General features: G+C 34.4%; 1 protein-coding gene across 1 annotated transcript; it reads left to right on the forward strand.

The window, feature by feature from the left end:
• Positions 1-27,929, forward strand: LOC130622434 (uncharacterized). Its single transcript, XM_057437899.1, has 7 exons — positions 1-311; positions 17,484-17,573; positions 18,451-18,525; positions 20,727-20,813; positions 26,572-26,661; positions 26,812-26,922; positions 27,215-27,929. Exons 1-7 carry the CDS (start codon positions 204-206, stop codon positions 27,797-27,799), a joined length of 1,146 nt encoding a protein of 381 aa, XP_057293882.1. The 5' UTR covers positions 1-203; the 3' UTR covers positions 27,800-27,929.
• Positions 27,930-27,946: the final 17 nt, after the last annotated feature.

The raw sequence follows: 27,946 nt of genomic DNA on the forward strand, positions 1-27,946 counted from the left end.
ACATGAGCAGTGTTGTTGTAAAAAAAGTGTTAAAAAAATAAAAATACTATCCTTATGTCCAATCTGCACTGGATATATTTCTGGAATATTAAATCTCTACCCAATAGTGTAAAAACATGTGAGTGCTTAGTTTGTATGCTTTACCTCTTGCAGAACAGCTCATGCATAACATTTCACTTCTGTTTAGATGAAAATTTATTGAAATGACTATGAATGAGAGTTTTTTTGGTCAGTACTCAGTGTTTTGTGTGTTTGGTTCAGTTGTTGGATGTGTAGTTGTTCCATTAATTGCCCAAGTTTTGCAACAGCAGGTATTCCATAATACTTCTTTATTTTACTAAGTTTGTTAAATTAGGCAAGAGAAGACTTTAACTGAATTTTAACCTGTACACTGTTGTTACGGGCTGGTCACTATTCCTGGAAGCTCCTTGAACATCCAAAAAAGTTGCGAAAGTGGGAAAATATTTTTTATGAATCTGTTTTTGTCTACTATGGAACAAATTCTCAGTTCTAAATATAATCACCAAGGGTGAAACCGTAATCACACGCCTATATGCTTAAGGCATGAGTATACAAAAAAGGTGTGATATTTTAAAATGCTAATAATTCACCAAAACTTTATTTTGATATATTAATGTATATATTTTTAGAAGGCCTATATGATTACCTATATAATGGTAAAAAAATTATTAAGAAAAAATAAAATTTGAAGGTTTAATAGACACGGAAAAAAAAGACCTCTCCTATATACAAATGCGATCTCTTTTACAAAACTACTAATTTCTCAAGTTTGCTGTTTGCTTTTTTGTGATCACAAGACATTGATCTAAAAACGTTTTTTTAATTTTTTCATGTTTTTGACTTTTGGAGTTATTTAGTATTAAATTTTTTTCCACAGTTTTTAACCTCTAATGTCAGAAAACTCATCATAACTCGAGTTCTGCTCATTCTCAAGAAATAAAAAAGAGGAGAGAATGATGGCGGACGTATGTGCGTGTTTTTATTAATTTTATTATTGTTAATGGCTGGGGATATTGAAAAATGTCCAGGTCCATGGAAAGAACAGGATTTTACAATTGTGCACCAGAATATTCGAGGTTTGTCAAGTAAATTGGAATTATTAACTTACTTTATTAAAAATCATAACATCAAGATTTTTGGAGTAACAGAAACTTTGTTAAATGATTCTTTACCTACGTCGTTTATTAATATTTCTGGATATACATTTGAACGGAGAGACCGTGTTTCGCCGGGAGGAGGAGTTGGCGCTTACATTAGCAACAGCTTAAATTATGTTAGAAGACTTGATTTGGAAACTTATGATGTCGAATGCATTTGGTTAGAAATATTTTCCGATTACACAATTCTTTTTTTGTGGTATACTTTATCGACCACCGAATACCTCAAAACACCTCAGTAAAAACTTTAACAATAATTTTCAAAAAACTTTAACAAAAATAAATAACGGAAACAAAGAACTCATAATACTGAGAGACATTAACTGTAATTATCTTATAAAAAATAACAATAAACCGTTGAAAGATTTACTATCATTAATGGCCTTATACAAACCATCAAGGGACCAACAAGAATTACGGGCACCACTGAGTCGCTTATTGATGTTATTTTGACAACAAAACCCGAGAATCTAATGGAAATTAAAATCGTTTCAACCGCGCTGAGTGATCATTATGCCATTGGGTGCAAAGAAAACTTAATAACATTAAACAAGAGTATGAAACAATAAAATGTAGCGATTATTCAAATTACAATTCTGGTGAATTATCTAGCGATTTGAGTAATGAAAACTGGGATTCAGTTTATGCTGAACGAAATCCTAATAACGCCTGGGATACATTGAGAGATATTGTAAGTCGGAATTTCAACAAGCATGCCCCAAATATTACCAAAAAAGTCAAAGGTAAAAAATCACCATGGTTGACACGTAATATAAAATCGGAAATGAATTACCGAGACACGTTGAACAGAAAGTTTCGTAAATCAAGAACTTCCACTGACTTTGAAAAATTCAAGAGTCAAAGAAACAAAGTAAATAACCTTGTTAGAAAGGCTAGAAACGAACATAGTAGGGCACTCCTGCAGGAAACAGCAAAAGATCCTAAACGATTTGGGAAAACATTGAAAAGAATGTTTCCCTTAAAAGAAAAAATCTCAACAGTTAAATCTTTTATTATTGACGGCATAAGAAACTCAAATGCAAAATCTATCGCATCACGTTTTTGTTCTTACTTCTCTACCACCGTTTCGAAACTGAAAGCCAAAGTAATGCCACTGAAAAATTTCATCTGGGCAAAACCGAAGTAATTTGAAAACAAGTACTACATTTAAGTTCACTGAGGTCACAGTTAATGAAGTTTTCATGCATCTCAAGAAACTCAAATGACTTCGAACATGGCGGACGTTTTTCCGCTAACGGTTAATTGGAAATGTGAAACAAAGCAGTAAATGTGAAGTTTTTGTTCTTGACTAAACGTATTAAGCAGATTAACTTTGCCGCAAAATTACTGGTACTTGTTATGGCCACTTTAAATCGACCGCTAGTGAATAACGAATCGAATCGAAATTCAAACGCAAATGGCAGTTCCGCGCAACCAATTCAATTGGCGACATCTTCTACATCATTCAGATGCAACTACTGTAATACGAGAACTTTTACCACATATAAAGGTTTGAATATTCATCTTAGAACATGTCATCTTAGAACATCTTCAAGCCAACCAGCTGCCGAACGAATTATTCCAACAACTGTAGTAAATGATAATTTTTGTTGGAAGAGCATTCCAGGATCCAAATTTACACATGATTTAGACTATACATATGAAAGAATAGTTTATTGGAAAAAGAATTTGTTTTTACTACCTTTGGTGCGGCTGGAAAATCGTTTATTCGAGAAATGACACGTCTTATAAATCTTTGGATCGACGATTCGCCGATGAAACCTATTTCGTTAAAAGCACTTCATGTAATGCCTTCACTGTTGTTACAAAAACCCAGCAAGAAGTCGAAATCAAAAGACAATACAAAAGCTTTAGAACGGCGCTTGACACTATGGGAGAATGGCGAATTGTTAGAACTGTTTGATGAAGCTGTCGCTATTCAAGAAAGACTTCAACCACCAAATCCGAAAAGTGATATTTCATCTATTTCGAAAAAGTTTCAATTGTTCATGCAGAAGGGAAATATCAACAGCGCTTTGCGATTATTAACTGACAACATGACGCAAGGTATCGTTCCACTTAACGACGAGACATTATTATTATTGGAACAAAAACATCCAGATCAGGGGAATCTTAGCGAAGATACGTTAATAGATCAACCGTCACAGCGAATACATGACATTTTTTTGATATCATTGATGAAGACATGGTATTGAAAGCTGCCACGTATACCAAAGGTGGTTCTGGTCCGTCAGGTTTGGATGCTGACGGATGGAGACGTATACTTTGCTCGTCCACTTTGGTACAATCAATACTGATCTACGTAAAGCCATAGCCGAGTTAACGAAGAAGCTGTGTATTGAAGCTATTCCAGAATCTGATAGATCTCCGCTTGAAGCTTTTGTTGCTTGCCGCTTAATACCGTTAAACAAAAATCCTGGTTTACGACCAATTGGTGTTGGTGAGGTGCTTCGTAGAATAGTTGGGAAGATTGTGATGAACATATCTAAAAATGATGTAATTAAAGCAGCAGGTTCGTTACAAGTTTGTGCTGGTCAAAATGCTGGTGTTGAAGCAGCCGTCCATGCGATGCGTGACAATTTCGACAACGATGATACTGAGGCTGTTCTTCTAATCGATGCTGAGAATGCCTTTAACTCAATTAATAGAAAGGTAATGCTGCATAACATTTCGAAGTTATGCCCAATGATTGCTACGTTCATCAACAACTGTTATGCTGTACCTGCACGTTAATTTGTGATAGGCGGAAAGGAGATTCTTTCGAGGGAAGGCACCACACAGGGCGATCCGACGTCGATGGCTTCGTATGCTATTGGAATCATACCAATGTTGAAAGCACTTTTCAACAATACACGTTCGAATGACCACACCCTTAAAGAGGTTGCATACGCTGATGATTTTACTGTTGCTGGAAAACTTTACGAAATTAAAGAATTTTGGTCGAAAATCGTTGACATCGGTCCGAAATACGGCTACTTCCCGAAAGCGACTAAATCCCATCTAATTGTGAAACAAGAGTATCTACTTAGTGCTGAGCAAATCTTTGCAGATTCCAATATTTTGGTAACATTGACTGGTCAACGTCATCTCGGTGCAGTCATTGGTAGTCAGTCTTACAAGATTGAATATGTTAATAGCAAAGTTGCAAGTTTAGTTGAGCAGCTAAAACTTCTATCAAAGATTGCTGAACTAGAACCTCAATCATCTTTTTGTGCGTTTGTAACCGGTTTTAAAGCTAAATTGACATTTCTTCTCCGGACCGTTCCTGACATAAAAAATTACTTCAACCGATAGAGACAGTCGTCAGAAACGAATTCATACCTGCGATAACTGGTGGTCATCTATGCTCCGAAAACGAAAGGCTTTTGCTATCACTTCCCACACGACTTGGTGGATTGAATCTCACTAATTTTCCTGACGACGCACAAGTACAATTTAACAATTCGAGAATGATCACAAAATGTCTTGTCGACTCTATCAAAAAGCAAGACATTGACGGTATCTACGATGTTAGAAAAACAAAAACAGCTAAAGCACGAGTTAGAACCTTAAAATTGGATATCCAGTAAGAGAATCTGGCCCTATGCAGAAATAACATGACGGTGAAGCAAGTTAAGGTAAACGACTTCAACCAACAAAAAGGAGTCTTCAATTGGCTCAATGTATTGCCAATAACTGAGCAAGGTTTTTATCACAACAAGCAAGAGTTTTGGGATGCTATGCGTCTACGCTACAATTGGAGCATTCCCAACTTACCCAGCAGTTGCGTTTGTGGAGCTCGATTTGACGTTGAACACAGCATGAAGTGTAAGATGTGTGGCTTTGTTACGAGACGTCACAACGACATTCGTGACCTCACATCAAAGTTACTCAAGGATGTTTGTCATGACGTACTGACTGGAGAACGTTTCGATTTAAAGAGTGTAAAAACCGGTGATGATTGTAGACCGGACATTCGTGCTCGTGATTTTTGGATAAACGGCCAACAGGCATTTTTTAACGTAAGGGTTTTTGACCCCACTGCCTCGAGGTACAACAACCAAACTTTACAGCAATCTTTCATTTCGAACGAAAACGAGAAGAAAAGAAATTACAATCGTAGAATTTTGAGTGTTGATAATGGCAGTTTCACGCCGCTTATATTTTCAATTCACGGAAGCATGGGTCGCGAATGCACTTTTTACAGTCGGCTTTCGGAAATGATAGCGGATAAGAAGAACATACCCATTTCAACTGCAGTCACACATATACGCACAAAACTTTGTTTGGCTCTGTTGAGATCTGGTTTAATATGTTTAAGAGGTTCGAGAAGTTTATATAAAAAGTTCGATGTAGGAGATGATATTGTGGTTGATCATGAAATTTCAAAGTTGAACTGTTAAATCGTTAGCTAGGAATATGTTGTGTTATGTCGTAAATTAGTCCCTCGTAGTCATATAATGTTCTAGTTATTAATAACGTAGTAAGGCTTGTGGCTCTGACGATCTTCCACCAGGCATGTTGAAAGACAGCGCAAAACACTTACCAAACCTTTTTGCCATGTCATCAATGCCTCACTAAGATCTGGTATAATACCGTCAGATTTCAAGCTGGGACAAGTGACGCCCATTCACAAATCAGGACGTAAAGATGACATGGACAATTATCGTCCAATTACCGTCTTGCCTGTTTGTTCGAAAATTCTGGAAAAATGTATTCACAACCAGTTATGTAAATTTCTAGAACAGAATAAACTGTTATCTGAAACTCAATTTGGCTTTAGAAAGAAAAAGAACACGGAACTTGCTGCCACACTATTTCTTGACACAATAAGAAGGAATATAGACAATGAAGAGTTAACTGGTGCAATCTTCATAGATCTTAGCAAAGCCTTCGATTCGCTAAGTCACGCACAAATCATTGAAAGCCTGAAAAGTAATGGTGTTACAGGAATTGAAAAGGAACTTTTCATTGACTACCTCTTTGGTCGGAAGCAAACTGTGAAATTAAATAATGAAACATCTGAACCTGAGTCAGTAACCTGTGGTGTACCGCAGGGCTCGATTTTAGGTCCCCTTTTATCCTTAATTACTTTCAATGACATTGGCAGCGTCCTTTCAAACTGTAAAATACTGACATACGTTGATGACACTGTCATTTATGTTTCTGGTATAACAAAAGATAGCATCGAAAAATTGTTGACTGATGACTTCAATCGTGTTGCAGACTGGCTCGAAATGAACGATCTTTTTATAAAATGAAAATGGGAAAACGGAATGCATGGTGTTTGGCACTACTCAACGTATCAAAAATAAGACCTTGGATATAGATTATCGGCATCAATCACTCTCTTTCACCAACTCCTACAAGTATCTTGGTGTAAAATTGGACCAAACTCTTTCACTATGTGAGCACATCGAGTCGACATACAAGAAAGTAAGAGGGAGATTATACTTGCTTCAGAGAATCAGACCTCAGTTAACCATCGAGACTGCATCAACAATTTACAAGACCAGTTTGATACCAGTTTTCACGTATTGTTCAATCATAACATGTTATTCTACCAAGACGTTTCAGCTAAAGTTGGAAAATTTAGAAAAGCGAGCAAATAAACCAGCATCAATTAAAGATCTGTTAAGGAAACGTCTTTGCCTTCAAGTTTTCAAGTGTGTTCATGGAGACGTGTGTGAAAACTTTGTAAATTATTTCGAAAAAATGACAAACAACACAAGAAATAAAAATCATTTACTACGACTTCCTAAGGTTAAGCTGGAATCAAGTAGAAAAAGTTTCTTTTTTAATGGTGCAAAAACTTTCAACGAGCTTCCTCTGAAAATACGTGCTTCGACATCCATAGAAGATTTTGTAAAATTATATGAAGAGTTTTTTTAATTTGTAAATATTAATTTACTAACACATTTTTAGTTATTATTTTAAATTTTATTACTATTTTTGGGGGGCTGGGAAACAGGACCCATGGAAGAACAGAAAGTTTGTAATTATATATATTTTGTATATTTTACTAATTTTTGAATGGAAAAATCCTGTATAAATATTCGTTATAAATAAATAAATAAGCTTTTTTAGATCAAACATTCATCTCCCCGCTAAGCGTGCTCTCCAACCCACATCCTTTTTAGTTTTGTAAAAGAGATTTAAAACGTTAGTGATACTCTCTTAAAAATTTGAGAGAGCTTTTAAGTTTCTTACAGAAATCTTATACTTCTGCATTATAATTGATCACTATGGTAACGACTATTTGCTAACAGGTTTTTTTCACATCTTCTGTTTATGCTGCACGTGTTCGTTCATATTCGCAATGATACACAGTTGAGTATGGGTAAAACAAAAACAAACTCTAGAAACAAAAATCACGAAAAACCTGAACTTGTAAGGAAAAAAAGAAGTATGTTAACGGAGATGAGTGACTGTGTGTAAGTAGCTATAATAAGTAGCTATAAATATATCATAATTTTCTTATTTACTTTTTATTAAAATTATTTTGTTAACTTTTCTAGTTATGATGGCACACTCTTTGTTAGCAGCCTGAAGACTCTATTTCTTCGAGGAAAAAAAGAGGAAACAAATTCGTTATTTTCATTATTATAATTTTACATGTTCTACATAGCGAGTTTTTCCTACCGGAGATGAAAGTCCTGGAACACTACATATCTTGGAGAGACCTCTTCGTCCTTTATTAGCTAGGCGACAAGCAAGAACACTTTTTCGATTAACTTCGAATATTTTTCCCATCTTTTGAGTGGTGAAACAATCTTCCGCCATGTCGCATGTTTCATTGTTACATTGCAAAATAAACTTCGTTCCCAGTCTAGCTCGAAAGTTTTTGTGCTCCGTTATGGTTACTTGGCAGTGACAGATTTTGCAAACGGAGGATCTTTTTAAACAATCTGTCAATAGATTTAAATCAACGATCCAGTTGCACGGCGGAAAGTTTGTGTATTCGTCATCGCTCTCATCGCTGGATGACACAGCGTCTACAATTTTTTTTCGAATAGTGCTAGCTTGGCGATCAGCAGTAGAAACCTTTTGCCTTAATCTTCTTTTAGCTGGCAAGTCAAATATTTTTGTTTTGGATTTTCTTCTTTTTTTGATGATATAAAAGCTTTATGACGATAGAACATTTTTATTCGTTGTTAACTTGTAAACTGGTTTTGCCATGTTTTTCACGGTAATTCAACTTAGGAAGACAAAAAAGAAAAATAAAATATCCTTATGGGAAATAGGAGAAAAACTTCAAAAGAATCTTTTAACTATACATACGAAAATCATTTTCCTCTTTGAGTCGGCTATCATTTATAACTTGAACATAATTGAGTAGTAAAAATTGATACCCAAGATGATTACGTGTGAACAAATATTTAATCTTTATCGCATAACAAAAAAGTAATTTATGAAAAAAAACGTTTTTGGGATAATAATCTATCTTAAATACATTTTTTTAAAAATATTTTTGCACCATTTAAAAGCCCAGATCTTTTGTTATCTTATCACTGAAAAAAAAATTTTTTTTAAAAAACCCATTTTTTTGTATACTCACGCCTTAAGTAAACGCCCAGGATATACTGTCAGAACTAGGAGCTAATGCAGAAATGGTTTAATAAAAAAAAATATTTGTATGAGGGGTGTAGTTTGAATTTACAGCATAACTTAAACTACCATCAATTCATAGCATAACTAATTAAAATAAGGTTCTATTTCAACAAAGGACAACTTTGTTATTTGTTTCTTGTAGAGAAAAAATTAGAAAGTTTTTTGAGAGGTGACTTATAATAAACGCCCAAGTATGAAATCAGGCTTCTCAGCCACTTAATCTTGGTACGCGGAGGTAAATTGAGGGACTTTTTGACTAAAATTTGCGGTTTTCTCTCAAAAACTGCCGCACTTCTGAATCTGCTCAAAGGTTTCCCCAAAGGTTTTTTATTAGGCAAACAGTTGAATACTTTCTAAAAATACCAAACAAAAGAAACATCTATATTTTTACAGGGGTGATGTGGCTTATCAACACCCTTGGTGTGCCAAAAGCCAGTAATGCCCAGTAAGTTCAGGGGAAACTGTATAACATTTGCATCTCTTATTAACCGAATTTTCATATTGTCAACTCAGTTTGCCCAAAAAAATTGTCAATGTGTTTTTGGCCTTCAATACTTTGCTAAAACGCCGAACACTGCTAATAACAGCTGCTTTTTGTTACAAAGTGTGCAATTTACACCAATCAATTTACATCAAGAGCACATAGGATTTTATAAAGCAATGGATTAATAGGGAATGTTAAAATGAGGCGCTGTATTTATAATACTGCTGTATTTATAATACTTAGCTAGAATGAGCTACCTATATTCACTGCTGTGTTGTGTTGTGCTCTGCTTCCTTCTAGCTCTAACTCTGTAACTGTCAAGGACTACAACACTGCTGAATATCAGAGTAGTAAAATACAATGACTGTTAAAAAGCTTAACAAACCTACTCAAAAATTGTAAGAAACTGGGACTTGCACTGAATCTTCATAGTTGCAAGTCAACATAAAAATTGATGTTTGCTTAGGATTTTCCCATTTTTTAATTGTATGGAATATATGACTGAGGAGCAAAAATTCCAAAGTGCAACAGAACTGGACCATGTCGTACTACATAGACTGGATTTAAAATGTAGGTTTCTACTAGTTAAATGGACTCTTAAAGGAGAACTACCGAAAAAACTTAGATATATGTTTTTTTTGTAATAAAAAACATCTTTACATATCATGAAAACAACATAACATAAAAATTATTAATTTTTTTAATTTTTTTATGTCCAAATTTTGTCCCCCAAAAATGATAATTTTATTAATGGTCGCTGCTATTATCAAACAAAAGCCAACTTGGTTCGCACATATTTTATTCATTTGTAATTTCACATGGAGTACATAGCTCAACAAGACTTGTTAAGATTTACTCACTTCTTGGTCTTTCCTGCAGTGATTAAAATTTATCACAAGGTTTAGGTGGTGAGGAAGACAAGCTAAATTCCAGTAGAACAACATCACTGTAGAAAAAAATAATTTTCAAGAATTTTAGCAACATGCGAAAGAGGGTAAACAGAGAATTTGAGACTGTTTTTGTGTTGTTTTGCTATCACAGTATCACTTCCACCAAATCACTTTCAATACACTTAATTGTGCATAATCATTTTGAAGTTTTGTTTTCAAATTTAACAAATTAAACAAAACAACTATCGTGATCTGTACTAATCGACACTGTCATTGCGGCGATTGTGGAACTACTTTGACTTTAAATATCTCAAGAAACGAAACTCACAAATATAAAATTTTTTTACAGTGTAAACTATATGAAGGACGTAAAACTACCCATGGCAAAAAACTGTAGACCACAGCTTTCTGGTCAAAAATGTACAAAAAAATCGAGCTTGCTGCATGCTTCTTTGAATCTTTTTATCGCCCTCTTTGTTGTTTCCAACAAGCTCCTATTAACAATTAAAAACACTATTACTGCTATGTAGTTTTTTTTCTATTCTTCCTCCATCAACACTATATTCATTTTTTTGCAATGTGCATTCATTTGTCATTCTTATTTTGTCCATATTTTCTGTTTCCTTTAGCCACTGTATTGTTTTAATTATTCCCGCTGTATTTACTTTTGAATATTCAATGATGTGTTTCGATGTTTCTTTCATTCCACATGCACACTGTGTGTTTTTTTCTCATATTATTCCAGATGTCCATCACCTTGAATCTTCCTATGGCATTACTTGCTTCTTCTAGGCCTATTTCTCTGATGTATGTTTTCCATTAAAATATTTCATTTTTTGTTGTTTTTTCCATTCCTCCATTTCCCTGTAGTTCTCTTTAGTATCTTCAGCTCTCCAAAATCGTTTTTTTTTTAAATCTGACCATAGACTTCGTAACGAACAAAGCAAATATTATCAACGTTGGAGAATATTATTTCAAAAGTAATCTAACAAAACGGAAATTACAACATCGCATATCTATCTATAGAGCTTTCGTTTCTTTCAAAAACACAAAGTTTCCAGAATATGGTACTACTAAAAAATTCTAACAATATATAAACAAAACTGAGCGAATGTATTCCATACTTTTCGGCTTTTCTCATTGCCTTATTGAAAAAAACATAACTGAAATATAGCTAACTGGTGAATCATTCATACGAAAATGGCGCTAAAAACTTCATCAAACTGATAATATTGCTGTTTTTGTCTGCATCGTTGTGAGGAGAGTAACTTGCAGTAACTTTCTTTTTAACATATTTTTAAGTCCAGTAATTCTATTACGATTTTGCTATTAAATTGTCAACTTGAAATTATACTTCTTTGCATGCTCAAAGTCAGGTTTGATATAAACAAAATAGTCAGAAGGTAGCCCCATCTAAGGCAGATGAGAATTTTGTTGTATACCACCGAAACTCTGTGTACATCACTAATATACTCTCTGGATGCGGATACAGAAGGGAAACGATGCTGTTAAGGATTTCAACAAATGCGGTTATATGTAATCTTTTTGTCAGTAACTTCCCAGTTCTGATGTACACTTTTTTGAATGTTATCTGACTAATGTTGTCTGTTTTTTTTATTTTTTACCTACAGAAATGAGTATTTCTATTGCCTTACGGTTGATAACTTTGGCTGGGACTTTTAAATTTTTAGTTTTTTTAAAATTAAGGCAAAAAATGATATATTATAAACGATTATGCTTAAGTTCCTATTTTAGCCTTTTTTAACAAAATGTAAATAATTTATAAATATTTACAGGTAATATATACAGGTAATTTACAGGTTGTGAATAATATAATACTCACCAGAGCATTCAATGCAAAATCAAGTACTTCGTCATACAGAAAGTCCCCTCTATAGTGTATAGTCTATTTAAAGGCACCATCCGTTAAAACCAATGCCAAACTATCGACGTTATGCACAGCTTCACGGAATACCAGTTTAAATGACATGTTTGACATCAAAAGACAGCATAATCATCTTCAATAATGCATGCCACTGGTATTGTAGTTAGATGCTTGTTTATCTCATCTTTTTTATTTTCTTCAGACCTCGTCATTTAAGACCTTCACTTGGTTAAATTTTTTAAAAAGCTCTTCTTGTTTTCAAGATATTTCTAAAATTTTAAATTTAATTATGCTGCATAAACTATGATATCATAATAAAGTAATAGCAAGTTTTGACATTTTCTGTCATCAATAATTTAAGACCTGTTAAGGGATGTGCATTCAAACTTTATTAGTGTAATATTAAAAAGGTGAATTGATTAACATAAATTTTTTTGCTAAAATGACACTTATTTGCTCGTCCCGGGCCTCCTAATTTTTTTGCTGACGACCCCATATCTTGGGATCTGCATGTTGGTTTGCAATCAAATCTTGTGAGTAAACATATAGGTCCTATACAAGCTTATCCAGAAAATGTTATTGCAAACCAAGACTTGTAATAAGCTCAACTCCAATATATCCAGATGCTTTTACCATCTCTGCAACAATACATTACATCTCTGCAACAATACATTATACTCCTGCAGCCTTGCCAATCTTCAATTTCCTAATAGCCTCCACTACCCATTCTGTCTTGATCTGCATAGGTGGCCCTTCTACAACACCGTCATCAAACAAATTGTCCTCATCCCAATCAAACTCATTGTTAAGCAACCACTCATAATAACTCTTCCAACCCTTTTCTCCTCCTCTGTGCTAGCCAAAACACCTTCATCACTACGTATACACTTCTCACCTACAAAATCTTGATTAGTCTTCTTCATTTGCTTTGCTATATTGAATACCTCATTGCGCTGGTCTTCCCTTCTTAACACATCTGCAAATCTGTTTCTCTCTGCTTCTGATTTTGCCTTATACACTGCTGTACGAGCACGACGCTTAGCTTCTAAGTAAATATTTTTACTACCACCTGACTTCCACTCTTTCCAAAGTTTCCTCTTTTCCTTTATTCACTGGTCAACCTCATTATTCCACCACCAGGTCTGTGTATGTCTAGCTGGTCCTTTCGTCCACCCACAGGTATCATCAGAAGCTTCTAGAAGACAATTCTTCAAAGTAGTCCAAGTACTTTCAACATTGTCACTATCACATAGACCATTTTGTCTAACTGCTGAACTTTTGCACTAAATTGTCTTGCTACAATCTCTTCCTTCAGCTTCCAGACTTTTCGACGGGGCCTGTACTTTCCCTTGGCTTCTTTAACACTCTTCAAGATAATATCACAAATCAGCAACCTATGCTGGGAAACACACTCTTCCCCCAATATAACTTTCACGTCCTTCACCACTTTCTTGTCTGACTTTCTAACCAGGAATTGATCTATCTGTGTCTTACAACCACCTGACTCGTATGTTATCTGCCTACTCTGTCTCTTACTGAATGATGTGTTGCAAACCACCATGTCCGTTGCCATTCCAAACTTAGCAATCTCTCCCCTTCCTTATTTCTGCTCCCAAATCCATAGCCTCCATGCACACCTCTATAACCTTCAGATGACTTCCCAACATGACAATTAAAGACGCCGCCCACGATGACAAGTTCAGTGTCTCCAAACTTCGATGTGACTGCTATAACTCATCATAAAACTTATCTTTATAATTAAATATGTAATTCTTTAAATGCGAATATCGTGAGAATAAAAAGAGCTTTTTTAAAAAAAAAAGACTCGTTAACCAGCTTTTAAGCTCTATATTATAAGTCCAACATTATTTTATAACCTTGCGTTCCTTTATTGCGAGCATTATACAAGGTGCAGCTAGCGTATTTTTGACATTGGTTACCCGGCCTACACCCCTGTCAAAGTAAAACTTTCACAGCTACAGACCACTGGTTAAGCGAAACTGTTTGTCCACTTCGAGAAAGACTAATGAAAGAAAAAAATTTTTCAAATAAATGTCCATGTTTGTAGCTGGCTTATTTTAAACAAATGTGAAATGCCAAGCTGTTTATGAGAATTCGTGATGTTACTGGCATACATTTCATAACTCCAGTTTTTAGTGTACCTTACTTTTCAAACAACATCTGTAAAAATAACTTTGACTTAGGTAATAATATTATTGATAGTGCTTTTAAAATTTAATATTCAAGCTGTTGTAAGGGATGTGACATAGCTATGCGACACACCTTGGTACAGCTAGGTTCGACTGTATAAAACCAAATACTAAGCCTTTTCCAAGGCGCAGTGTAACTGCTTATTTAGCAAAAAAATACAGCTACCATATAAGAAATTTTGACGAGGTTCAGTTTAGATCGACTTTGCTTTACTTAATTCTTTTAAAACAATGTCTCGCGCCTAGGCGAACCTAGTTCAATTTAGCATAGTACAGCTTATAATGGGCCTTAGTATTGTTCTGCCCGGATAATGAACATTGGCCTGATTAAGTACGGCAGCTTGCACCGGTTAAGAACAGGGCAGAAAATACATAATCAGGACAGGCCGGCTTATTACTCAAAAAATATTATTTGGCACTTATAAAAGGGACATATAATCAGGGCAGGCCAGTTTATATACAACAGTATAATATTATTTCTCACTTATTATAGAACGCACATAATCGGGGAAGGCCGGCTTATGTATGACAGTCAAATATTATTCCAGACTTATAGAACAAATATAATCGGGGCCGACTGCTTTTATATTATTCGTCATCACTTCTGACAAGCGAATAGCCCTGGTGGCAAAGTTGTTGTTGCTCTCAAATGAAACGAAATTTCGCGGCAAATACTAAATTTTGGGATTCGCAAGTTTAATAACTTTTCACCAAACTTAATTCCCGCAAAAAGAATAATTTAGGTTCCGTGAAATTTTGTTACTTCAAAGTATATTATGCTGAAATGTATTTACTACAAGATTAGTTTTAAACTAAGAATTACGTCGAGACTTTTTTCTTCCGCCATCTCTAGTTTTTAGGGGTGTTCTATCTTCCAGAGAATGTTTAATTCACAAAAGTTCGAAGAAAATGCCAATCACAGCCTGCCTGGCCAGCCATTATATCAGCGTTCATAATCCGGTCACCACTACATAACCAGTGCAAAAAAAACATAATCGGATCATGTGTACATAATCCGGCTGTCCCGGTTGTAAACAGGCCGTTTTCGCAATCTGGGCAGAACAGTATCAACTTAGGGTTGTCTCAAAATGTTTGTACGTAATTCGTATAATTTGTATCAAAATGTATGTATCGATTTGTTAAATCTTTCGTATTATTTTATTTTTAATACAAACTTTTTCGTACCATCAAAATTATAAAGTTCGTATCGTTTAAAATAAAGTTTGTATGTAGTTCGTATCATTTCAAAGAAGTTTACGAAGTTTATTGCGCTTTTATCACTGCGTCTTTTAGAAGAAACTAAACTTTATTTCGTTAGAATTAAACAATAAGTTTAAATAATATTGCGTGCGCTAAAATTAAATAATAATTCAATTACTTTGTCTACAACAGAGGATGTTACGATAAGCATAATTTTCTATGTATTTTCGCATCTTTTTCGTTGAAAGGACAAGTAGAAAGTGATTACATGTCTCACGAATCCTTTCAAAATTCGTTGTATTCAACACATAAAAACTCACGCCTTCTCTAAGTATAAAACTCTCATGAAAAAACTTCAGCGTTAAAAAACTTCAGCATAAAAATAATAACAAAAGAATCGTATCTATATAAAAATACGCTAAGTGTGCCTGTGTGTGTCTGTAACAGGCAAAGTGGATGTGTTCATTTAGATTTGATTTCGCCGAAAAATGAATGTCTAATGTGTGAAATTTTTTGACGTTACGGCGCGACGACAATAACACTACTTTAACGTCAATACCCCATATTAAATTAATGAAGCCATTACAGTGCACCTAAAACTTTGAGGCCAAATAACTTGGAAACGAGGTGGTGACGTCAGTTATTTTTCACCGCGTGGGTAACCAAGGACCAGCTGAGACCAATTTGGGTAAGTTTCCAAAACCTGGTTCCCCGAATCCGTTTCGGAATGACCGGGTTGGTGACGTCATCAAAAAACCTTAATTACTAATATCTCTGCAACCGTATGTCAAAAGTACGCAATCTTTTTACATTTTCTTGATCAGCGTGTTAAGATCTATATGATGAATACAACGGGGTATATAAATTTCTTAAAAAAAAATTTTGTTACTTTGGGGGACTTTGCCGACATCAGCAAAATTTAAAACTTATGTATCTCCTTTTCTGTTCCTTAAATATACATGTTTATATACATTACTTTGATCAGAGTTTAAATCTCTTTACAATAGATGCTACGGATTAAAAAAAATTCTAAGAATAATTTTTATGTATAGGAGCAGGACACTGCTTACGTCATCAAAATTTAAATGTTCCTTTCTCTTTTTTCTCTGACTAAGTGGATGTTTCTACGGGCCTTATCGACTAGTCTCTTATAATAATACGGAGAGTGTGTCCGTCTGTCTGTGACAGCTAAAGTGGATGTGTTAATTTTCCTTTGATGTTGCCGAAAAAAAATCATATCTTAATGTTAAATTTTCTGATCTTACGGTGCGCAGCAATAACACTACCTTAACATCAATATCCTATATTAAATTAATGAAACCATTACGGTGAACCTAAAACTTTGAGGCCAAATAACTTGGAAACGAGGTGGTGATCCGATTCGGAATGGACGGGTTGATGATGTCATCAAAAAACCTTCAAACCTTAATATCTCTGCAACTGTTTGTCAAAAGTACATAATCCTATATATTTTCTTGATCAGCATTTCAAGATCTATACGATAAAGGCAACAGGTATACAAATTTCCAACAACAAACATTTCTGTTTTGACGGGGCCATTGCTGACGTCAGCAAAATTTTTAAACCCTTATATCTCCTTGGGCGTTCCTCGAAAACATGTGATCCATTATGATACATTATTTTGATCACCATTTCAACCTCTACACATTACAGAGCGGATTTGTCCATTGTCCATCTGCGTAAGTGGATTTCTCCACGGGCCTTATCGACTAGTATACATATAAAGCAAAGGATACTATTCATAAAGATCAGTTGTATACAATATGCACCATGTCAGTTAGTCATTAATTATTTATGTTCGTATTCACCGTTCATTTGATTTCATACACACACCATGACTTCACTGGAATGTCAAAATAACATTACACTCTTATGTTTCCCCGAAGATGTAACTGTCCCTTTAGTGTTGATAAAAGATTTGCGACGATCAAATTTCAATTCATTTTTACATTCTGTTTTTCACTATTTTAAACTAATTTACCTTTATTGCTACTGTATTTTTAGTCAATGGAGTGCATGATCCTGTCTGCAATAGTGATCAGCTTAACAGCAGCTCATTTAAATAAAAAAGGAGGGCATGATCTGAACACCAAGGTAAGAACATATTATTTTTTTAAAAAATATATCCAATGTACTTTAAGGCAAGAAATTTTCGCGGCAGAAAATTTTCGCGAGAAAATTCAATTTCGCATTTTTTAGTCAGATTTACATTTCGCGGCATTTTAATTTTGCAGTTGAGGCATATTGACGAAAATTCGTGGCATTTTAATTTCGTGGTTTCAGTACAACAGGAATTTTGCGACATTTTAATTTTGAGATTCAATTTTTTTTTTACTTTGCATAGTTAACACAGACATAAAAACAAAGAATTAAATGCATCTATTTTTTGTAAGAAACTTTCTATTTTATTATTATAACAATTATTCTGTGAATTCAGCAAATACGTCTGTGAAGTTTCGCTGTGTAAACCTCGTCATCTTCGTCATCACTGTCATCATCAGATACGCAAGGGCCATATCCTAGGAGTTGCTGCTTGTCACCTTTTTTTTCCAAGAATGGGCTAATATCGGTTTAATTGATGTTTGGAAGCAAAATCTCCTTGATAAATTTAATTGACTCCCATACTGATTATTTCAAAAATTCTAAAACAGGCCAGGCCTTCCATCTATTTTTTATTGGTCTTAAAAAATGGGTGCATTTTAATTTCTCAGTTTTTTGGATCCGACCGTGAACAGCGAAAAATTTCTTGCTAGTAAAATTTCTTGTCTTAATGTATACCTCAACACCTGTCAAGCAGATGCATGAATTTATGTTTTGTGTTGTGATATGAAAATTACTCTTTTGTCTGTATATATAAACAAAATCTCTTTGTTATTTTAAATTTTACGAAATATGAATGCAATCGGAACTAATGCATGTCTGTTAATGAATCGTAAGCAAACATATAAAGATGCTTATTTTTACCTTCTAGGCATTAGTTACAAAAGAGTTAGAAAAGAAGAGAACCAGTCACAACAATAATAATAATAAAAAACATAAACAAACTGTGAGTATGCCACACATTTTCCACACATTGATGTCTTTAAAAGTAAAAGTTTCTCTCTTGAGCAACAGATTAAAATGAGAAAAGTGAAAAGGCTATTACGCCTGAAAGTCCCAATCTTTTCTCCTAATATACTTTAAGGAAAGAAACTTTCCCAATGACAAAAAAATATATATTCTTTTTTCGAACGCGTGGTCGCAGACTTCTCGTTTTTGCATCATTAGGTTCAGCATAAATTAAATTCAATATATTAAATTCAAAAATATTCAAAATATTAAATTCAATATATATATATATATATATATATATATATATATATATGCAGTACACATTAGGAAGGAAATTAATTTTGTATTTTATTATCCACAGATGTTTAAAAACAGTAAAATTTCACGTGTTTTTATATTGATTTTAGTATTGAGTTTTTAAAAACAAATGTTGTTGCCTGATTTGCAGAGAAACAAACAAGGTTGCATTAGTTTTTCACCATCCATCAAGTTAAATTAATAGTTCTTGATAAAATTAAATTCCGGACAATTTAAATTTTTTTTCTTTCATCTGCCAAAGTAAATTCCAAATATTCTTGCTAAGAAATTGTCTACACGCCAAAAATCCTTCCAGCACCAGCCCCTTGACAACAACAATCTTTGATATGATACAACCCTTAATTTCTCATGCACTTTCATTATTATAGCTTTTCCATTGGATATCAGTGGTAGATCCTGCAGAATTGCAATCAATCATATGCTGTCAAAATATACAAAAAAATTGTACAATTCTAAAAGTTTGCCAAAAAATTAAATATTCGGAAAATTGATATTAAAGTAAAATTTTGTAACTTGCAATAGTTGTGTCACATGCTTGCGCTTCAAAAGTTTATAAAAGACAAAAAAGAAGTCAAAAATGTGCCCTGTAAGTTTTGCCAAATAAAAGTTTGATGTTTAACATCACATGGCTCCATATTTTTTTCTGCACAGTAGTACCAAAAGACAATGTGACTTAGAGAAAATGTCAAAAAATACAATACATATATTTATCTCAATATCTGCAGTTATTGAGTTATTATAGTATGTGGATAAGAGACTTCCTATCAGGCTAGCACTTGCCAGAACAACACAATACCTCTCCAATTTTAAGATGTTTACCATTACTTTTGCGTTAACCGCGTAACAATTACCTTCTGGTGCGTACATTGTTCACTACCTTGTCGTGCCGCATTATTTAAACGATAAGTGTTGTCTGTATGGCAGCCTTGAATTATAAAAAAAAACTTTCCATGCACATCGTGTGATTATTTTCCACCCATCGTGCAAAACAGTTCATTCGCCAATTTATAAAACGCGTGAGATACGGACATTAAGGTTAATCTTTGTTGCGCATTCATTTGGCAGTAGAAAAGTGGGGGACGTTTTTAATCGTGAACCCCGAACACGATGATCGAGCGTCTACTGGTATAGCGACTCTCTAAATCTTAACTTCCTTTTCTACATGTCCGGAAGAGTATTTAATGTGTCATGTCCGAAAGAGTATTTAATCCGTCGGCGTGCACCTCCGCATTAGTTAAAAACCGCATGGCTGGATTTCTTATGTAAGACCTGGTTACCAACGTCAAAGGGGCCGGGCAAAAGAGATTTATGTCTACGTAGTCAGGAGTCGGTGAATTAGCTAGGATGGTCAGGTTGGCTATGAACAGGCTTGCTTGTGGATTTAAGGACCAGGTCTATTCAATAATTCTGAGATCTAAAAGTGTCCGACCAAGACGGAAATCTATCGGACGTTTTAACCGACGAAAGTTCGAAACGAGCTACGGACATGTCCGACCAAACTGGAAATGTGGCGGACGTTTTAATCACACCCGTAAAGTTTTTTTATCGAGAAATATGGCGAGCAAAATTGCTCGCGTAGACACTCTGACGCGAGCAATTAATTGCTCGGGAGGTTATTTGCTCATGGCAAGGCCTGACATCTTATGGTTAATATCCAGAATGGCTTTATTGCCAATATAAAAATGTGTGTAAGTAAATTGTAGTAAAACTTTGAACATTGTCAAGAAACTAAAACGTTTTTGCTTCTTTAAAAAAGACCAATTTTAGTGCAATTTAGGCGTAGAATACAACGTTGACGAATTAGACGCATCGAAGCACACTTGTGTTTTCTTTTGGTTGCTTCCTCTTTCAAATAAGAAATTATTGTGTTTCTTATAGCATGCGCATCAACAGCAGCACAATCATACGACGCAGCATGAGCAGCAATACATGCAACAGCATGAACATCTAAAAGTGGTCGAGATGGTATGTATTTACACTTATTTATGAAATTACACCACAATGTTTTTAAGAACGAAACAAAAATGTTTTTATTTCCATATGGCTCGCTCAATACCTGGATGACTGTAGTAAATCTTCTCTATTTTTTCACTTTAAGCTTATCCACTTCTAAGCGACCACCTTAAAAACGGATAACTCGACCCGTTAATATCACTAGTGCATCCCTGATTAACATTGATTTTAAATTTTGAGTGATGCCTTTTTTTAAAAATAGTTTTAACGAACAACTATTTCATTATATCAAGAAAAAATGGTAGCATTAAATGTAAACAAGCGCGAAGAAATAAATTTTAAAAAGCCCTGGAAATGATTTTATATCTAACTCCTACAATACATTAACCGATGAAAAACATTTCATACAACAATACTGTTAAAGTAACCAGATCTAGTGTCATTAATCTGTCTGGGAGCTTCTTAAAAGCTTACCTCCCACTTTAAAAAAAGTAATCGAAAATCAGCTCAAAATATTGTACTAATTACGAAAAAAATGTCATTAAAGTAAAATATTAGCTGAAGAAAAAGCTTCGTGTCAGTCGCCATCTTGTGTCCTGATTGTAAATAAATGCCTTCGCGAGAGGGCTCGTGACGGATGATAATTTCGCTGACTCTGCCGTGGCCCAGGTTTTTATATATACGAAGCGGTTGTTGTTTTGTTTTTCAACATTTATAACAGGTACTGAAGATGAGTTTGTAACAGGTATATACTGAAGAAAAGTAAACACTTGTTTTTTTTACTTCCCTTTTCTTAGTTTTGAAGTTTCTGCCAGTGAAAAGTCTATAAAGCCTGACAGTGAATCAGACGCTAGCTGGGAAAGCTGTTATAAGGATAACACTGGAAGTGGAAGCAATAGCTTAGTAGTGAAGCCCCCCAACCTCGTTCCCAGGGCATTTTGCCCTGTTGATAAGTATATAGCGGCGGGAAGGCCCTGGAACAGGCTGGTCACATGACAAACATATATATATGTGTTTGTCTTTTCCTGCAGAACTACTGGTAGTTAGCTAGCTAGAGCGTATACCGTCTAAATTACGTGAACATTTAACTAGTAGCTACATATATCGATGTTGTCAAAGTCATTACCCTACTTGGGTATAAAACTTAATGTTGTTAGTCAATGTTTGAGTTTATTTTATAAATATTTTGTTGACAAGCTGGCTATGTTCTCCTTAAATCTTATGTGGGCAAATTAGCTTAATTATCTGTCACATTTCTAAAAAACATTTTGTTGGCTAAAGATTTTGCAGCTGATTTAATCGTGACGTGTGTTGTTTATAATTCCTAAACCTTTTACGCAAATCGGCAGGCAAAAATGCAGACCGTAAGCCGTATGCCAGTCCATTCCAAACCTTTTTTTTTCAGGTAGAGACATATTTTGAAAATGAAATTAAAATATATGTATAACTTGCATATAGTTTAGGTTTTTAACCATAATTTGGCTTTCTTCACCTAAGATCTGCATTTTTTTGCCTGTAGATTTTCTGATTTTTTTTGGCCATGCACAAGAATCTTTAAAAAATGTAAACATTGGAACTCATGTATATAAGTAGGTAAATATGATGAGCTTATTTAATATATTAACCAGGCCCATGGAATGTACATTAAGTGAGGCACTTTAATGTAACCTGTATTGTGCTTTTTTTGGCACTGCCTTTTAAATGAAGAAAGCTTTTATAAATTCGTCATATCGCAAATTTTATTCCTATTCACCTATATACTTAAGGATAGATATAAAGAATGATTTTGTATTAGCTATACTTTCTAGGTTTCAGAATTTGAGCAATTTAAATGAGGCCGATAAGGGTTTCGTAACAAAACTTCTAATTCTTGACCAAATATGAACAAACAAGTAAGGTTTCTGAACAAATTAATTGTTTTAAGGCCAATAAATGCCCTATTTTTATTTTAGGCCAGTGATTGATTGTGCTCCACCAGCATATTTTACATATCGTGGCCAAGTACAAATGGCATTTTTGGAATTTTTACCTTGCACGTATATAATAAACCAGCTTTAACTTAACCCATTATTTATATCGTTTAATGATATCAAATATTGTCTCTTTTACAAAATAAGATTTTGCAAAATTTCTAAATATGAATCTGCAAAAAAAAGTTATCTTGTCTTGATGGCAGTTTATCTATATAATAATACGCCAGTTCCGTATCTCTGTGACAGGCAAAGTGGATGTCTTCATTTTCCTTTGATGTTGCCGAAAAATGCATGTCTAATATGTTAAATCTTCTGACGTTACGGCGCGACGTCAATAGTACTACTTTAACGTCAATCTTGTATTAAACTAGCCAAATTCCCGTGGAAGAATCCACTGAATCTCTCATTGAGTCCTTTTGAGGGGCGACAAATAAAAACATAGAACATACGAATTTGAATTTTTAAAAGTCACAATCTGCATTATTCTATATCTATAACCGCTAAAACAAAACGTAAAAAAAATAATAAGCATGTGCTATTAATATAAGAGAAAGAAACCGTGGAAATAAGGTTGCTCACAATCTGCGTTATATTTATACCCGCTGAAACAGAACGCTTAAAAATATAAGCAGGTCCAACAACAAATAAAAATGCAAAAGCTCTAACAAAATAACAACGGTTTTGTAAAAATCTAAATCTGCTAAAACTATATAGTTGCTTTGCTATGCTAGAAGTACACCAGGGATGATAGTATACCAGACATTAGAAAAAATCTTTCACACAAAAAAGGTTATTGCAAAATTTTCACAATGTACAGTTTGTAATGCATCATACCAAATTAGCTATTTAGTCTATAGCATACATCAACCCTCCCAATGCGCAAACGTGCCGTGCATGATAACAATGCAGTGTTTTCGAATTTAAGAATCGAATAATAAGTTAAACGGTAACGTAACAGATGACATTGATTTAACTTTGTTTACATTAAGGTTTATTATAATGACGTAACCCACGCCAATTACTTTTTATGGTTTATAAAATTTTTATCTAGGATATACACCGTGTATTTTATAAGAATTGTGTTATTCTGTTTCAGCCTTAATGTTCTTAACTTTCATGACAAATACTATTCTTATTGTTCATAATATATTTTTAGCAGGGCTATATTAATAAAATAAAGCTTGCTATAAGTTGTTATATCTAATGGCAAATTCTGCTACATGTAACGGCCCATTGCTTTGGACAGAAAAAGGTTAAGTTTGTGAGATATATACGCAATAAAAGTTAATTTTCTAATTAAATTTGTGCGTCATACAAATTTTTTTATTCAAACAAACAATTAAGCTTAGACATATTCTCTACTAAATAATTTAAACAACGCACCTGTTTCTTTTACCTCTCAGTAGGTAGCTTGCTAGCGTTCTCCTAATAAAACTGCAATCAGTTTTTTACTTCAAATACTAAACTTCATTTCATCCCGAAGAGAACGAATTGAACATGCATGCCTGAAACATTTCCAATCAGTTCTCTTTGTGATGTTAAATCATCGTACGTTAGAAATATTTCTAACTACAACATCAACTTCGTTTGACAACAACACAACAGTTTGTTTTTTACATGATTCGAATTACATTCATATTCGAATCCGATAGAATTTCTATAAAAGGAAGCAACCTCGGTCCCAGAACACTAAAATGGAAAATATAGAAAAACAAATATTAGCTTTAATCTAACCTCATGATGAGTTAACATTGTTTGAATTAACTTTTTCCAGGATTACTTTAAAAAACAGACAACCTTCGTCGCTCCGCTTTTCTTTTTTCAAAACAACTTGTTTCCGTTAGATACGGCGCGCACATTAATCCGGGGGTAAAATTATACTATTATATTTTAACGACTCCGTGGGGCTTTTAAAATAAAAACAAAACAAAAAAACTTTTAAAAATAAGAAAAAATTAGTTTCAATAAAATGAAGTTTTTAGTAAAATAGAGTTTTATTTTTTAAGGTAATAAGAAGGAAGAATTAAATGATTATATAGTAGCCCCCTGATTTGCGTTTTTTAACTTGGTAAATTTTAGCGTAACGACACATCGTAAGAAAGTGACCTGTACTTTGCGTGTCGTGGACTCACATGGTTACTCACACAAGCGTATTATTATATAGATTAATAAAGCCATGCAATGCACCTAAAACTAGGGACTACCTAGGACCAATTTGGGTAAGTTTCCCAAACCTGGGTCCCCGAATCCGTGGATGACGTCATGGGTTGATGACGTCATCAAAAAACCTTCAAATCCTAATATCTCTGCAACCGTTTGTCTAAAGTACACGACCCTACACATTTTCTTGATCAGCGTTTCTAGATCTATAAGATGAAGGCAACGAGTATACAAATTTCAAAAGAAATATTTTTTGTATTTTTATTAGGGACTTTGCTGACGTCAGCAAAATTTTTAAACCCTTATATCTCATTAACCATTCATCAAAAGCACGTGATTACATAGATTTTCTTGATCAGCGGTTTAAGCTCTACACAATAGAGGCAACGTAGAAACAAGGTTCTAATTTTTTTGCAGATGGGTTACTGACGTCATCAAAATTCATATGACGCTTATTTTTCAATTTTATCCCGCCTTAGTGGATTTTTCCACGGCCTTCATCGACTAGTCTATATTAATAATACGCCAGTTCTGTCTGTCTGTGACTTTTGCAAAGTGGATTATATTCTTTACTATTCTTTTCGATAAAGTCTGTAAAACATCGCCCATAAAGTTTTTCTGTAATTTACGAAACTTTAGCGTTAAATAATATTAGCGTCAAAGAAAGTATATTAACATAAGTGAAGCCATTACAAGGCACTAAAAACTTTGAGGCCAAATAACTTGGAAACGAGGTGGTGACGTCAATGATTTTTCACCGCGTGTGTAACTAGGGACCACCTAGGACCAACTTGGTACTTTTCCCAAACCGTTTGTCAAAAGTACATGATCCTATACAATTTTCTTTATCAGCGTTTCAAGATCTATACGATTAAGGCAACAGGTATACAAATTTCTAAAAAAAATGGGTTTTGACGGGCCATTGCTGACTTCAGCAAAATTTTTGATCCCTTATATCTCCTTAGGCGTTTGTCGAAAACATTTGATCCTATACATTATTTTGATCAGCGTTTTAACCTCTACACATTACAGGCAACGAATAAACTAAACTTCGCCAAATTTTTTTTGTACATCCTTTTTATCCACTCTCTTGTTTTTCCGCGGGTTGGTTTATCATCGTCTGAATCGACGAGCTCGTTCAGCAACATGAGCAGCACTGCAGAATTCCTTCCGTCCGCCATTTTGTTTTTTAGGAATGAATGAACTCTTTGTTGTTCGAATGTTTTTAAAAGCAGTCCCACAAACCTAAAATTTTGCTTCATCCAACATGCATTTTTTATCCAACATTTCATCCAAGATACGAAAAAATGTTGCATGAAATGTTGGACTGGTTTGCCTTAAATGTTCAACATCGCAATGTTTTGTCTATATTGCTTTAGTCTATAGGGCCTTTCGAATTCTGCATAGAATGTTTCTGTTTATTAGACAGGACTGTTGAATTTTTACCTCGCGTGTTAATTATTACAGTATAAAAACAGATTTTTTTCTTTAACCAACTTAGACGGTTAACAAATACAATAATAACCGATTATCCCGTGCTTTAACGAAAATGTCGCTCTCAGTCACTGCAACGACCTCGGGCAATATTTTTAGCGGTACAGCCAGGGCAATGGTTACAGATGCCTACCCATTTTTAGGAACGACGGAGTGAAGAAAAAAAACAAAAGAAGTTAAAGAAGCGGGAAGAGAAGTTAAAAAAACGCGAAGAGGAACATAGAAAGCAACAGGTAATAAGAAAACATTTCTTCAATATTGCCTATGCCATATTTTCTTCCCATATTTTATATGGTATTTATCTTTCCAGCATTCTGTGCATAGTTTTTAAAATGTTATTTATGTTTAAATACTTCTGCAGTTAATGCACCAGCATTTTTTAGGAACTTGACGAACGCTACCGTATACTAAGAGAAAAGAAGTCTAAGCAAAAAGAGAACTTTTACCGACACAGTAAATCTAGCCTGAATTCAGCTGTCTCTAATCTCGAGAAGGTTTGTGTTTAGTAATCACTGTGCACAGTTTAACCTGTATATAGCAGACAACCACCACCCTCTCTTTGGTTTGTGTCAATCCTTGCCTCTATAAAATTTCGAACTGGTTTATTTTATTTTTCGGGTAAGACAACCTGTAATCGGGTTCGACCGTGTTACACGCGTCTAAGACCGTGATTTAAAAGAATTGACCGGTTTATTGTTATATATATCGTAGTCACGTCTGACGTGTAACGTAAAAGTATGCATATTTTTCGTATCCACTGATATCTTTAATACTTTTTTTATGCAGTATTGCTCGAGCGAATTTGTAGATAGAAGGCAAAGACATGGACTTTCACCTTGGGATGAGAATAAGTACCCGAAACAATGTTATAATAGTCACCAAAGGATACCCAGATTCGAACGTAACCGCACTGCTTCTACAGAAGGTGCTGCGCTAAGATCACCTTATGTTGGTAGTAGAACGGTGACTGGTTCGCTCAATATAAAATGTTCGAACTTGTCAGCAAGCTGTAGCTCATTATCCAGTATTAGTTCAAGTGGTTCGTCTTCACCTCCACTGCCAGCATCCCCTCCACCGTGTAAAAACGTTGCTTGGAAAGTTCCTAGTTTTAATCACGATACTGCGACGTTATCTTCGGTGTCACCATGGTCTCAAACAGCTGAACGTGGCGTAAAATCCTATTCAAATGTTCGTCATGGAAAAAATAAGCCAACACGGTTATTTGATAATTCGTCACTGTTTTGCACTCAAGTTGACGCTGATAAACGCCAACGAGAAAAGAGCAATCTCCAAGGTGCGCAAAATGCTGGTGAATACACCTTGTTCGGGGCCCACTCATTTGGCAATGCGTTCAAATCCCCGATCATGTGATTGGTTTATTTTTGTTAACAGTATAATATATCTAGTTTATTTTTTTATGTTCATGACGTTACAGGTAAAGTCATGTTATTGAAAAAAGGCTGGCTGTGGAAATAGAGAAATCTAATTAAAAGAAATAGAATGTTATTTCTTCCCCTG

The sequence above is a fragment of the Hydractinia symbiolongicarpus genome, chromosome 12 (assembly GCF_029227915.1).
Source record: "Hydractinia symbiolongicarpus strain clone_291-10 chromosome 12, HSymV2.1, whole genome shotgun sequence".
Taxonomy (NCBI): Eukaryota; Metazoa; Cnidaria; class Hydrozoa; order Anthoathecata; family Hydractiniidae; genus Hydractinia; species Hydractinia symbiolongicarpus.